General features: G+C 41.7%; 1 protein-coding gene and 1 pseudogene across 1 annotated transcript in view; one reads left to right on the top strand and one right to left on the bottom strand.

Annotated features, from left to right (window-relative positions):
- Window positions 1–14950, bottom strand: part of XIAP (X-linked inhibitor of apoptosis, E3 ubiquitin protein ligase) — a 73320-nt gene that overhangs the window by 18687 nt on the left and 39683 nt on the right. Inside the window, exons 2-4 of the mRNA XM_012001515.1 lie at window positions 5925–6833; window positions 3728–3827; window positions 1015–1097 (exon numbers count right to left, since the gene is read on the bottom strand). Coding sequence (XP_011856905.1) covers window positions 1015–1097; window positions 3728–3827; window positions 5925–6801 — 1060 coding nt within the window. The 5' untranslated portion in view covers window positions 6802–6833. The remainder of the gene's footprint in view (window positions 1–1014; window positions 1098–3727; window positions 3828–5924; window positions 6834–14950) is intronic.
- On the top strand, window positions 13469–14179 carry LOC105554880 (annotated as a pseudogene).

Below are 14950 nucleotides of genomic sequence, written 5' to 3'. Positions count from 1 at the left end.
TGGAGTGCAGTGGCACAATCTCAGCTCACTGTAACCTCAGCCTCCCAGGTTCAAGCAATTCTCCTGCCCCAGTCTCCCCAGTAGCTGAGATTACAGGTGAGCGCCATCGTGCCTGGCTAATTTTTTGTATTTTTAGTAGAGACGGGGTTTCATGATGTTGGCCAAGCTGGTCTCGAACTCCTGACCTCAGGTGATTCATCCGCCTCAGCCTCCCAAAGTGCTGGGATTACAGGTGTGAGCCGCTGCACCCAGCACCCATCCTATCAATTTAGATATATTTTTAAGATTTTAAATAATGTCTGCAAAAAGTTTAAAACTACTTTTGAGTACAAAGCACATTATACGAAGATCTAATTTCAGAAGGCTAAGGGACTTTTAGTATTTTAGTTCTTCAAGCCCATTTTTGCCTACAGTGATATTTAAATCAGTTCATCCTGATTATCTTTTCACAAATTTACTTCAGGTAAAGAATAAGAAACACTTTTTAGGCGCGCTCTCTCTCTCTTTTTTTTTTTTTTTTTAAGAGAGAGGGTTTCCCTTTCTCAGGCAGGAGTACAGTGGAATGAACATGGCTCACTGAATCCTCTGACCTTTTGAGCTCAAGCGATCCTCCTGCCTCAGCCTCCCAAGTAGCTGGGACTACAGGCATGTACCACAAGTCTGGCTAATTAGTTTTTAAAATTTTTTGTAGAGACAGGGTCTCACTATGTTGTCTAGGCTGATCTCAAACTCCTGGGCTCAAGTGATCCTCTCGCCTTGGCCTCTCAAAATGTTAGAATTACAGGTGTGAAACACTGTGCCTGGCTAGCTCTCACTCTTAAAGCCCATCATACATTTATTATTTTGTTTTTAACTTAAAATTTGTGTTTTCATGTAATGTATACATATATTGATTTATAATATACTGAGAATTTTGCATGAAGAAATAACTATAAACAAATGATATAATATAAATTACATAATGAAAATATAATTTGAAATATAAATTTGAAAATATAAATTATATAATGAGACTTACCAGACACTCCTCAAGTGAATGGGTTAAATGAATATTGTTTATATATTCTTGTCCCTTCTGTTCTAACAGATATTTACACCTAAACAATTAAAAGGTTAAACTTTAGTAGCTGATAAATTAGTGAAGTACAAGCAAAGATATAATCTCCATCATATTAATTCTATTAATTCCATTAACTTGCTTTTCAGTACTTCTAAGGAGCCACAAAGTAAAATGTTACCCAAATCCCTATCCCATTGTCATTTTAAGGTTAAAAAAGTTCCCTTTGTTATGTTACCTATGCTAATGTTAGTAGAGCAAAAAATATCAACTTGAGAACTTTCTAAAACAAGTTATTAAATTAGCACCTTGACTTTTTTTTTTTTTTTTGAGACAGAGTCTCGCTCTGTCACCCAGGTTGGAGTGCAGTGGCACGATCTTGGCTCACTGCAACATCCGCCTCCCAGGGTTCAAGCAATTCTCCTGCCTTAGCCTCCTGAGTAGCTGGGATTACAGGCATGCACCACTACGCCCAGCTAATTTTTGTATTTTCAGTAGAGACAGGGTTTCACCATATTGGCCAGGCTGGTCTCAAACTCCTCACCTCAAGTGATCTGCCTGCCTCAGTCTCCCAAAGTGCTGGGATTGTAGGCATGAGCCACCACGCCCATCTTAACAGGTTTTATTTAAAGAATTAACCAATTGCCCATTTAAATGGAATTCTTTTAGGCTTTTCAATATTTATTTTTAAAGCTGTTTAAGGCTAAGATTTCTTTTCAAATGATCGCTCTTAAGTTTGGGTTTTTACTTTTATTTTTTTGAGACGGAGCTTCACTCTTGTTGCCCAGGCTGGAGTGCAATGGCACGATCTCGGCTCACTGCAACCTCTGCCTCCCGAATACCTGGGATTACAGGCATGCGCTACCACGCTCGGCTAATTTTGTATTTTTAGTAGAGACAGGGTTTCTCCATGTTGTTCAGGCTGGTCTCAAACCCCCGACCTCAGGTGATCCACCCACCTTGGCCTCCCAAAGTGCTGGGATTACAGGCGTAAGCCACCATGCCCGGCTGTTTTTTTTGTTTGTTTGTTTTCGTTTTCTTTTTTTTTTTTTTTTGAGACAGGGTCTCACTCTGTTGCCCAGGCTGGAGTGCAGTGGCACCGAGTGCAATGGCGTCAGCTCACTACAACCTCTGCCTCCCCAGCTCAAGTGATCCTCTTACCTCAGTCTCATGAGTAACTGGAACTACAGGTGTGTGCCACCATGACTGGCTAATTGTTTTTCATATTTTTTTGTAGAGACAGGGTCTCACTATGTTGCCCAGGCTGGTCTCGAACTCTTGGGCTCCAGCAATCCACCCGCCTCATCCTCCCAAAGTGCTGGGATTACAGGCGTGAGCCACCACACCCCAACCAGAGATCTCAAAATGTGAACAATTGTATGTCATAGAGATAATGAGATACACTAATATTTCCTAGGGGTATGATGACTTCTTAAGGAATCTCCTTGGCAATATGGGCTCTCATGCTGATCATAAAAGAGCCTACTTCCAACAATAAAAAAGCACACATTTTCTAATTTGTATTTAAAAATTGGATAATCTAGAGGCCAAGCACGGTGGCTCATGCTTGTAAACCCAGCACTTTGGGAGGCTGAGGTGGGTGGATAACCTGAGGTTGGGAGTTCAAGACCAGCCTGACCAACATGGTGAAACCCCGTCTCTACTAAAAATACAAAAAATTAGCCGGGCGTGGTGGTGGGCACCTGTAATCCCAGCTACTTGGGAGGCTGAGGCAGGAGAATCACTTGAACCCAGGAGGCAGAGATTGCAGTGAGCTGAGATAGCACTACTGCACTCCAGCCTGGGCGACAAGAGCAAAACTCTTGTTTCAAAAAAAAAAAGAAAAAGAAATGGGATAATCTAGAGTGGGATAACTCTAGGCACAGTGGCTCACACCTGTAATCCCAGCACTTTGGGAGGCCGAGGCAGGCCAATCATCTGAGGTCAGGAGTTCAAGACCAGCCTGGCCAACATGGTGATACCCTGGTCTTTACTAAAAAATACAAAAATCAGCCAGAATCCCAGCACTTTGGGAGGCCGAGGTGGGCGGATCACAAGGTCAGGAGATCAAGACCATCCTGGCCAACATGGTGAAGCCCTGTCTCTACTAAAAATACAAAAAATTAGCTGGGCATGGTGGCACTTACCTGTAGTCCCAGCTACTTGGGAGGCTGAGGCAGGAGAATCGCTTGAACCCGGGAGGCGGAGGTTGCAGTGAGCCAAAATCGTACCACTGCATTCCAGCCTGACAACAGAGTGAGACTCCATATCAAAAAAAAAAAAAAAAAATTAGCCAGGCATGGTGGCAGTGGCGGGTGCCTGTAATTCCAGCTACTCAAGAGGCTGAGGCACAAAAATCGCTTGAACCTGGGAGGCGGAGCATGCAGTGAGCCAAGATTGCACCACTGCACTCCAGCCTAGGCAAGAGAGTAAAACTCTGTGTTAAAAAAAAAAAAAAAGAAATGGGATATTCTGAATGTCATAGATATGACACATAAACAGTGAATGTTTTGGTCATCAGAGAAGGCTTATAAACCTTCCTCATTTTTATAAACCTAGCATGAATTTCAAGCCATAGTGAAGGCAAAAATAGTTGAGGTAAAAAGTAATTCAAGTCTCCCACTGCATGCTATCCAACTTGCCTGTACAATGAACAATTAAATATCTTACCCTGGATACCATTTAGCATGTTGCTCCCAAGGGTCTTCACTGGGCTTCCAATCAGTTAGCCCTCCTCCACAGTGAAAGCACTTTACTTTATCACCTTCACCTACGAAAACACACAGGAATATATGTATTTGTGCAATTAGAAGCTTACACAAAAATATTCATTTAACACCTAAAAATTAAGCACATCTGAAAAATATGAAAATCTCGCAGCTTAAAACAAGACATTCAAATTCACATCTAAGTAACAGATATGATCTTTATCCTTTGAGGAAGAAATACACACTAAATTCACTGATTCAATCTGAGGTATTTTTTACAGAAGACAAAAATAAAACTGCCAAGTTTTATGTTAAAAACTAAAATTGTTATTTTTTATTTTTTTTTTGAGACTGAGTCTTGCTCTGTTCCCCAGACTGGAGTGCAATGGCTCAGTCTTGGCTCACTGCAACCTTTGCCTCCCGAGTTCAAGCGATTCTCCTGCCTCAGCCTCTCAAGTAGCTGGGATTACAGGCATGCGCCACCATACCCGGCTAATTTTTTATATCTTTGGTAGAGATGGGGTTTCACCATGTTGGCCAGCCTGATCTTGAACTCCTGACCTCAAGTGATCCACCCGCCTCGGCCTCCCAAAGTGCTGGGATTACAGGCGTGAGCCACTGTGCCTGGCATACTTTATTTTCATTTATTTATTTATTTATTTATTTATTTATTATTATTACTATTTTTTTTCTGAGATGAAGTTTTACTCTTGTTGCACAGGCGGGAGTGCAATGGCTTGATCTTGGCTCACTGCAACCTCTGCCTCCTGGGTTCAAGTGATTCTCCTGCCTTAGCCTCCCGAGTAGCTGGGATTACAGGCACGTGCCACCACGTCCAGGTAATTTTTGTATTTTTAGTAGAGACGGGGTTTCGCCATGTTGGCCAGGCTGGTCTTGAGCTCCTGACCTCAGGTGATCCACCCACCTCAGCCTCCCAAAGTGCTGGGATTACAGGCGTGAGCCACTGAGCCCAGCCATACTGTCTTTTTAGTATGTTATTTGGGCCACCAATATTGTACTTACTGTTTCAAACTGTGAAACTTTAAAACTGATGTTATGTTCCAAGTATTAGTAACATTAAAGTTCTATATAATGAAATTATGAGACAAGTTTCTCTAAGTTTATAGCAACATGACACTAAACAAACCTTCAAGATTACTATATGATGGTACATAAATAAAATCTTTTGAAATAACCAATATTTTATAGGCATTATTCAATCTTAAAATAAATGGGTCAAATATATAATGGTATAATTTAAAAAAATATCTTTAGAAGCAATCACTCCAACGGCCCTTCCTGACATGTCTACCACAGTCCATTTGAAAGCACTCATATGGCCGAGCGCGGTGGCTCATGCCTGTAATCCCAGCACTTTGGGAGGCCAAGGTGGGTGGATCACAAGGTCAGGAGTTCGAGACCAGACTGGCCATGGTGAAACCCCGTCTCTACTAAAAGTACAAAAATTAGCCAGGCGTGGCGCATGCACCTGTAATCCCAGCACTTTGGGAGGCCAAGGCAGGTGGATCACCTGAGGTCAGGAATTTGAGACCAGTTTGACCAACAGGGAGAAACCCTGTCTCTACTAAAAATACAAAATTAGCCAGGCGTGGTAGCACATGCCTGTAATCCCAGTCACTCAGGAGGCCGAGGCAGGAGAATTGCTTGAACCCAGGAGGCAGAGGTTGCAGCGAGCCTAAATCTCGCTATTGCGCTCCAGCCTGGACAACAAGAGCGAAACTCCGTCTCAAAAAAAAAACAAAAAAAAAAACAAAAAAAAGAAGTTACTGTGAAGTTTAGAGAAAATGCATGAGGTATATGTATTTACTTACAGGAAGTGCTCAATAAATGATGGTTAATATTACTATTAGACCCATTTTGCTATTGGGGATGCTACCATCTTTTGCAAGTTATCTACTTCCTAAAAACAATTACATGAAGAGAAGCATGACTCATAATATGGTAGTCTTTTTCACATAAATTCAGTAGTTACATTACAGGTTCAACATAAGAGTTCACAGAATAATACGGATATATATATAATCGTGCCAAGTTATACCTAAATATTTACCAGTTCAGGGGGCTAAGGGCATCTATTTACTTTTTACGAGCCCTGGCAAAGATGGGAAGCTATTTATTGGTTTTATAATAAAGTTTACCTAAAGCATAAAATCCAGCTCTTGCAAGCTGCTCCTTGTTAACTGAGTATATCCATGTCCCAAAAGTAATGATCCGTGCTTCATAATCTGCCATGGATGGATTTCTTGGAAGATTTGTTGAATTTGGGAAATTCCTATCAGAACTCACAGCATCAGATTCACTTCGAATATTAAGATTCCGGCCCAAAACAAAGAAGCAATTAGGAAAGTGTCGCCTGTGTTCTGACCAGGCACGATCACAAGGTTCCCAATTTTTCAGTTTTCCACCACAACAAAAGCACTGCACTTGGTCACCAATACCTGTGTAGTAGAGTCCAGCACTTGCTAACTCTCTTGGGGTTAGGTGAGCATAGTCTGGCCAGTTCTGAAAGGACTTTAATCTAGCTTCTTCACTATACATGGCAGGGTTCCTCGGGTATATGGTGTCTGATATATCTACAACCTGCCCAGTTCTCAAAAGATAGTCTGCATGTGTCTCAGATGGCCTGTCTAAGGCAAAATGATTTCTGCTTCCCAGATAGTTTTCGACTTTGTACTGACCATTCTGGATACCAGAATTTGTAGACTGCGTGGCACTATTTTCAAAATAAAAGCCATTGATAAATCTGCAATTTGGGGATACTTTCCTGTGTCTTCCAACTGCTGAGTCTCCATATTGCCATCTATCTACAGCTGCATGACAACTAAAGCACCGCACGGTATCTCCTTCACCAGTATAAAGAAACCCTGCTCGTGCCAGTGTTGATGCTGAAACAGGACTACTACTTGGAAAATCTGCAAAAGTTTTTAATCTATTAAACTCTTCTACAAATTCTTCTTCCTTATTGATGTCTGCAGGTACACAAGTTTTAGATCCTTCAAAACTGTTAAAAGTCATCTTCTCTTGAAAATAGGACTTGTCCACCTTTTCTAAAAAGAGAACATTATATTAGGAAATCCAAAATGTGAAACACAAGCAATAGACTTTTGTTATAGGAGCTAACAAATTATCACTTATGACATAAAAATAACTACACAACTGCTAAGAAACATTCTAATTCTAAATACTAGGGTTTAACATTACATCATTCAAGTCATAAAGTAAAATCTAGCATTTTTGTTTTCTCTTTTTGAGGAAAGTAATATTTAAGCAGGCAGCATAAAACTAATAATTTTTAAATGCTTATTTTACATAAATATGTAAACTGTGATGCAGAATATATTATAATTATTAACCATGTCAAATCATTAATTAGGAAAAACATGAAAGAAGCATAAAATATGCAGATTATTAAAGTCTGTGCGTAATTGTTATAATGAATCATTATATATTCAAGGCATCAAAGTTCAGTTTTTACAAATTAAAAAATGTTCAGAATGTTAATGAATTAATTTTAATATTTCTTTGCTTAGCAAAATATGTTTTAATCATAATATTGGTTCCAATGTGTTCTTTAAGAGTATGAAATATTTATGATTTTCATGCATGAACCAGATCCCCTTTTTTGTTGTAACTGGATAATTACAGATATATATGTAACACTGCCCTCTAGAGAGTGGCTCAGGAGAAACTCTAAGTACCTGCAAACCTTAATTGCTTTTTTTTTTTTTTTTTTTTGCCCATGACATACATGTGCCCTGCAGTTACTTTTGCTATTAACTGCCCTTGGTAGCCAGGCGCAGTGGCTCATGCCTGTAATCCCAGCACTTTGGGAGGCCGAGGCGGGCGGATCACGAGGTCAGGAGATTGAGACCATCCTGGCTAACAGGGTGAAACCCCGTCTCACCTAAAAATACAAAAAATTAGCCGGGCGTGGTTGTGGGCGCCTGTAGTCCCAGCTGCTGGGGAGGCTGAGGCAGGAGAATGGCGTGAACCCAGGAGGCCGAGCTTGCAGTGAGCCGAGATCGCAACACTGCACTCCATCCTGGGCAGCAGAGCAAGACTCAGCCTCAAAAAAAAAAAAAAACAAAACTTCCCCTTGGTCAAGTAACAATCTGTTCAAATGGAAGATAAGTATTGTTGCAGTCTTATTAGAGCTGCCAAATTACAGCTGTGTAATTTTAACCCAGATAAAATACTAAAGAGAACCCATTAGGTTATGAGAAGGATAGCAAGATAATTTATCTTCCAAACCCGGACACTTCTCAAAGTGAAAAATCACACTAGCAATAATCACACTGGGACAACAGGCATAAATCAGGGTTGCCCCAGGCAAACTAGAGCATATGGTAACCCTAGCTATGAGGCAAACCTGGTTCTCCAGAATCTCCCACATTGCCTGATAATGTGCTCAATATAAACTTGTCAAAGGCAAAATAATGGTAACAAGGACTCTGTCTCTATATTATATGTGCATTAATTGATTTTTTTTTTTTTTTTTGAGATGGAGTTTTGCTCTTGTTGCCCTGGCTGGAGTGCAATGGCGTGATCTTGGCTCACTGCAACCTCTGCCTCCTGGGTTCAAGCGATTCTCCTGCCTCAACCTCTCAAGTAGCTGGGATTACAGACATGCACCACCATGCCCAGCTAATTTTGTATTTTTTAGCAGAGACGGGGTTTCTCCAGGTTGGTCAGGTTGGTCTTGAACTCCCGACCTCAGGTGATCCCCCGCCTCGGCCTCCCAAAATGCTGGGATTACAGGCATGAGCCAAAAGGTCGAGCCATTGATTTCTTGAGAAGAATTAGCCAGCTCTTTTGCCTTTATGTTGACACAATATGTCTTAGAATTTAATCTCTTTTGGAGTAATGTTCAACACAAAGCAAGCTGGCAATGGACTTGTCTTTCCTGGCCATGTCAACTTATAGTGGTATTAACTCATACCTCAACAGCTGAGTTATATCTGCATAAAACTTTTGGAATAGTCTCCATGACTTTTGATGAATTATCATTTCCTAGATGTCTGAAAACATTCCAACATTAGCTTCAAGGCCCTTTGTTGAATCAGCATAATAAACCGAATGACAAAAATCAAGATTCAAAGAAACCAAGGCTGATCAAACCCCTTGTTCTACTCTTTTCCCTCTTCTCACTCTGCACTTGACTAGTCTTAAGAAAAAAACCAGCCGGTCATAGTGGCTCATGCCTGTAATCCCAGCACTTTGGGAAGCCAAGATGGGCAAATCACTTGAGGTCGGGAGTTCGAGACCAGCTAGACCAACATGGTGAAACCGTCTCTACTAAAAAACACAAAATTAGCCAGGCGTGGTGGCACATGCCTGTAATCCCAGCTACTTGGGAGGCTGAGGCAGGAGAATCACTTGAACCCAGGAGGCGGAGCTTGCAGTGAGCGGAGATCGCACCATTGCATTCCAGCCTGGGCAACAAGAGCGAAACTCTTGTCTCAAAAAAATAAATAAATAAATAAAATAAAAGTAAAAAACCAAAGCTACCTGATAGGCTAATGAGATAACATTTAATAGCGGTAAGTGTAAAGTCTTACATCTGGTTTTTAAAAAATATCTGGTGCATAGGCCGGGTGCGGTGACTCATGCCTATAATCTCAGCACTTTTGGGAGGCCAAGGCAGCCGGATAACTTGAGGTCAGGAGTTTGAGACCAGCCTGGCCAACATGGTGAAACCCCTACCTCTACTAAAAATACAAAAATTAGCCAGGCGTGGTGGCAGGTACCTGTAATCCCAGCTACTCGGGAGGCTGAGACAGAAGAATCCCTTGAACCCGGGCAGTGGAGGTTGCAGTGAGCCAAGATCATGTCACTGTACTCCATCCTGGGCGACAGAGTGAGGCTCCATCTCAAAAAAAGAAAGAAAGAAAAAAAAAAGGGCCGGGTGCAATGGCTCATGCCTATAATCCCGGGACTTTGTGAGGCCAAGGAAGGTGGGTCACCTGAGGTCAGAAGTTCAAGACCAGCCTGACCAACATGGAGAAACCCCATCTCTACTTAAAAAAAAAAAAAAAAGAAACAAAGAAAATTAGCCAGGCGTGGTGGCAGACTCCTGTAATTGCAGCTACTTGGGAGGCTGAGGCAGGAGAATTGCTTGAACCCAGGAGGTGGAGGTTGCAGTGAGCTGAGATCGTGCCACTGCACCCCAGCCTGGGTGACAGAGCGAGCGTCTCAAAAAAAAAAAAAAAAAAAATCTGTTGCATAACTAAAAGAAAATGGAGACTTGGTTTAAGAAAAAATCACATAAAGGCAATCCTCCAGATTAAACCTTGGAATTTTAATTAATTACAAATTCATCATGAGCCAACATTACAAGTTGACTAAAAAACTTACAGCAACTTCAGGCTGCATTAGTGTCCAGATGTGCAACATCCAGATCCAATTCAGCTACCAAGGGATATTATTTCCAGTTCCAAATACATTTTGGAAGGGACATTAACAAAGTTTAATGTCCTTAGGGAGCAATTGGGATGATAAAAATGATATCATATGAGAAATAGTTAGAATAGCAAAGGATATTTATCGCAAAGGGTGGAAAAATTGTGAGGGGAAGGGTAGGGAGGATAGACTGATATCTAAAAGGTTATCATGTAGAAAAGAGATCCACATTTTGTATAGCTTGAGGGCAGAATTAAGGTCATTAAATACAACTATAAACAGCCGATTTTAACCCAAGGATGAGCTTTATAACAATTGATATAGCAACAAATGGATTGGGTTGCCTTGTAGATTATGAGTTCCTCCTATCACTTAAAGGAGCTTCAGCATGGACTAGGAGACTGGATTAAACATTTCCAAGTCTATAATTATCCTGAAGAATTAATGCTCAGTATAATTCAAAACACATGAGAATTGCCTTCTCTGGGGTGTTAAATTTTATTTCAAGTCAATCAAAATAGATGTAAGTGGTCAGGCACAGTGGCTCATGCCTATAATCCCAACACTTTGGGAGGCTAAGGTGGGTGGATCACTTGAGGTCAGGAGTTCAAGACCAGCCTGGTCAACATGGTGAAACCCCATCTCTACCAAAAAATGCAAAAATTAGCCAGGCATGGTGGCACACGCCTGTAATCCCAGCTACTCGGGAGGCCAAGGGACGAGAATCACCTGAACCTGGGAGGCAGAGGTTGCAATGAGCCGAGATTGTGCCACTGCACTCCAGCCTAGGTGACAGAGTAAGACTTCATCTCAAAAAAAGAAAAAAAAAAAGTATAAAATCAAAGATATTCTCATTTCACAATTTTGTGTAGTTCAAGTAGTCACCCTATTTCAGAAAATATTAGATAAAACCATCATTCAACATGAGCAGGAGAATCTCAATTTGAAGCTTTTGAGTGGAGATCTTGTCTTCCCAGAGGTTGTTTCCATCCATGCTAATAGTTCAGATTTCACTCCTTTGAAAAGTAAATATTTATTTAGAAGCACTCAAGTGAACAATATATGCACATTAGCAAAGTGTGAGCTTTTTGAGAAGGAGGAAAAAACAGAATTACCAGAGAGTTTAAGAGTGAAAGGTGGAAGGATGACTGATGAACGACAGAAACCTTGGTTTTGGAGGAAGGCACCAAACAAAAAGGGTAAGATAGGGTAAAAAAAATATAGGATCTAAGTGAAATGGAGGAGGGGAAAATGATACCACAGAAAACAAGTAAATATGGAGCAGAAGAATTGAGAATATAGAAGAAAATAGGGTACGAATATTGGACAAGGGTGACAAAAAGGTTTTTGAAGTGAAAAAGTGTGGGTGCAATAAAGTATGCTGGGATAATTTAAGGCTTCTCTGTGAAAGCATCTTCAGGCTTTGTACTGGGTATGTGGAAAGGCAGGAAGGCATGGAAAGAGAAAAATGTCAAAGAAAGCTTTTGGTATAAAGTGGCTGGGCAGTCAGGAATCTTAAGGGTAACAGTAGTTGGGAAAATAGCACTATGGAAGCAAAAAATGGGACAAAAAGGACCAGCTAGCAATGGTGCATGTTTAAATGAAGGGTTTGGGAGATTCAACAATGGTAATATGTAAGGTTTTACAGTATACATGTACGTACAGACATTTAGTCCAGTCAACCGTGTAAAGAGAGCCACCAGGAGGTGCCAAGGAGAGGAGGTTGACAGCTAGTCTAGCGAGAATGTGGGAATGTGGAGGTGGGGGATACAGAGACAAAGGCACATACAAAACCCTGGTGTCTGTAGATGACACAAAAGTTTCTATTTCTCCTTTTTTTTTTTTTTTTTGAGACAGAGTTTTTTGCTCTTGTTGCCCAGGCTGGAGTGAAATGGCATGATCTCAGGTCACTGCAACCTCTGCCTTCCAGGTTCAAGCCATTCTCCTGTCTCAGTCTCCCAAGTAGTTGGAATTACAGGTGCCCGCCACCACGCCTGGCTAATTTTTGTATTTTTAGAAGAGACAGGATTTCAACATGTTAGCCAGGCTGGTCTTGAACTGCTGACCTCAGGTGATCCACCTGCCTCGACCTTCCAAAGTGCTGGGATTACAGGCATGAACCACTGTGCCCAGTTGCTTTTTTTAAAAATTATTATTAGGGTTTTCTTTTTTTTTTTTGAGACGGAGTTTCTCTTGTTGCCCAGGCTGGAGTGCAATGGCACGATCTTGGCTCACTGCAACCTCTGCCTCTCGGGCTCAAGTGATTCTCCCACCTCAGCCTCCTGAATGACTGTGATTACAGGCGCCCGCCACCACACCCGGCTAATTTTGTATTTTTAGTAGAGACAGGATTTCTCTATGTTGGTCAGGCTGGTCTTGAACTCCTGACCTCAGGTGCTCCGTCCGCCTCGGCCTCCCAAAGTGCTGGGATTACAGGCGTGAGCCACCGTGCCCAGCCTTAAGGTTTTCTTTTTTGAGACAGAGTCTTGTTCTGTCACCCAGGCTGGAGGGCAGTGGCTCAATCTCGGCTCACTGCAACCTCCGCCTCCCAGGTTCAAGGGATTCTCCTGCCTCAGCCTTCCGAGTAGTTGGGACAACAGGCGCGTGCCACCACGCCCAGCTAATGTTTTGTATTTTTAGTAAAGACGGGGTTTCACCGTATTAGCCAGGATGGTCTCGATCTCCTGACCTCGTGATCCGCGCCTCGGCCTCCCAAAGTGCTGGGATTACAGGCGTGAGCCACTGCGTCCGGCCAATGTTTTCAAATACATAGAACAAAGGCTATTTTAATGGGGAAAATGATATAAGGTAGAATGCATGCCAGACTGCCACTGTGTGAAAATGTATACTTACAGACAAGACTCGGAAAGTAATATTAAATAAATCGGGAAAATGTTAAGGTGACGGGATTATAGGTGATCTTTTTCTCCAGAATGTCTTTAATAATATTGTCACTTAAAATCTCTCTTTCTGGCCGGGCGCAGTGACTCACGCCTGTAACCCCAGCACTTTGGGAGGCTGAGGCGTGCGGATCACGAGGTCAGGAGATCAAGACCATCCTGGTTAACACGGTGAAACCCCGTCTCTACTAAAAATACAAAAGATTAGCCAGGCGTGGTGGAGGGCGCCTGTAGTCCCAGCTACTCGTGAGGTTGAGGCAGGAGAATGGCGTGAACCTGGGAGGCGGACCTTGTAGTGAGCTGAGATCGAGCCACTGCACTCCAGCCTGGGTGACAGAGAGAGATTCCGTCTCAAAAAAACAAAAAATCTCTCTTTCTGTGGTTTTGTCAACCACAGAAAAAGGTTATGTCCAGTCATTGCTATGCCCTAAGACTTCAGACCTGTGTCTTCAATCATAGATGTGGATGTTCTACCAGGAAGTAAGCATCCCCTAGGATTCTATATCCAAGATGGTTTTAGCCTAAGGGAGACACCACATGGCTTAGAGAGCATCCCAGGGAACTTTTATATCCTGGCTTGTTCCAGGCCTGGCTCACAGCACAGAACTATGAAATGTTAATGATGAAGTTTTTAGAAGTTGATGGTACATAAGCTTCAGGGAAGCGTCTCAATCAAGTAAACAGACATGATGACTGCAAACAGCAGCCACTTCATCCTAATAGTGAGACCAGCAACCAGGAGAATAATGTTACTGGGAACAGTCAGACTTCTGGCAGCTCCAGCCAATCTGCTGATAATAGCCTTCTTGCCTATCCACAGCAGACTGAACCAAACTTTGAGCCAAAGGATGAAGACAGTGGGGAAGGTGACATTACTGTTTAAGATAATGGTGTGCCACAGAAGACTGCTAAAGCCATTCCTACCATCAAAAGCCTGGAATCGTTAACACAAACAGAACAAACTCACTTTTGAGTCTCGACAGAATGATTTTACTTCTTCTAATTAAGTGAGTTTAGTAGTAGTACAAACAGAATTTGAAACACATGCTCCAGATCAAAAACTCTTAGAAGATGTAACTATCATAACATCATGAAACCATCATTTGAATGTTTTCTGAATGAGGACGTCATAGGACTTGTAAATTTGGGTAGTTTAAGAGCTTTTAAACCTCTGAGCCAACGACCTAGAATAGGCATGAGAACAATAATATTACAAGTTTGAAATGCTATTAAAATAAATAGAAACAGAAAGTAGATTAGTGGTTGCCTAGGGCTGGGCGGGGGAGGGAATAGGAAGTGACTATAAATGGTTACTGGGGTTGTTTCTGGAGTAATGAAAATGTTCTAAATTTAGATTGTGGTGACAGTTGCACAACTCTGCATACACTAAAAGCCACTGAACTATATACTTTAAATGGATCTTATGGTATATAAATTATATCTTAATAAAGCTGTCAAAATGTTATTAAAATAGTAGTTTGGTAACTGCATAAACTTTGGAGGATCAGAGGTGATTTTAAGTATAAAACAATGGGGCTTCTGCTAATGAAATTATGTGCTTTTGATATGGAAAATGGGATGTTAGTACATTTTCAGAACTACATGAGAGGACTAAGTCATTTCTGTTTGAAGTGGTTACATATTTAACCTGTTTCACAGAGCCCAGTGAATTTTTCCTTTAACTATATTTTTTAAATTCTTTTTTTTTTTTTTTTGGAGATGGAGTCTCACTCCCAGGCTGGAGTGCAGTGGCGTGATCTCCGCTCACCGCAAGCTCCGCCTCCCAGGTTCACACCATTCTTCTGCCTCAGTCACCCGAGTAGCTGGGACTACAGACACCTGCCACCACGCCCGGCTAATTTTTT

This window comes from Mandrillus leucophaeus, unplaced genomic scaffold (genome assembly GCF_000951045.1).
Source record: "Mandrillus leucophaeus isolate KB7577 unplaced genomic scaffold, Mleu.le_1.0 Scaffold661, whole genome shotgun sequence".
NCBI lineage: Eukaryota > Metazoa > Chordata > Mammalia > Primates > Cercopithecidae > Mandrillus > Mandrillus leucophaeus.
Note: the sequence above shows the minus strand (reverse complement) of the source record. Positions and strands in the feature narration are given on the sequence as shown.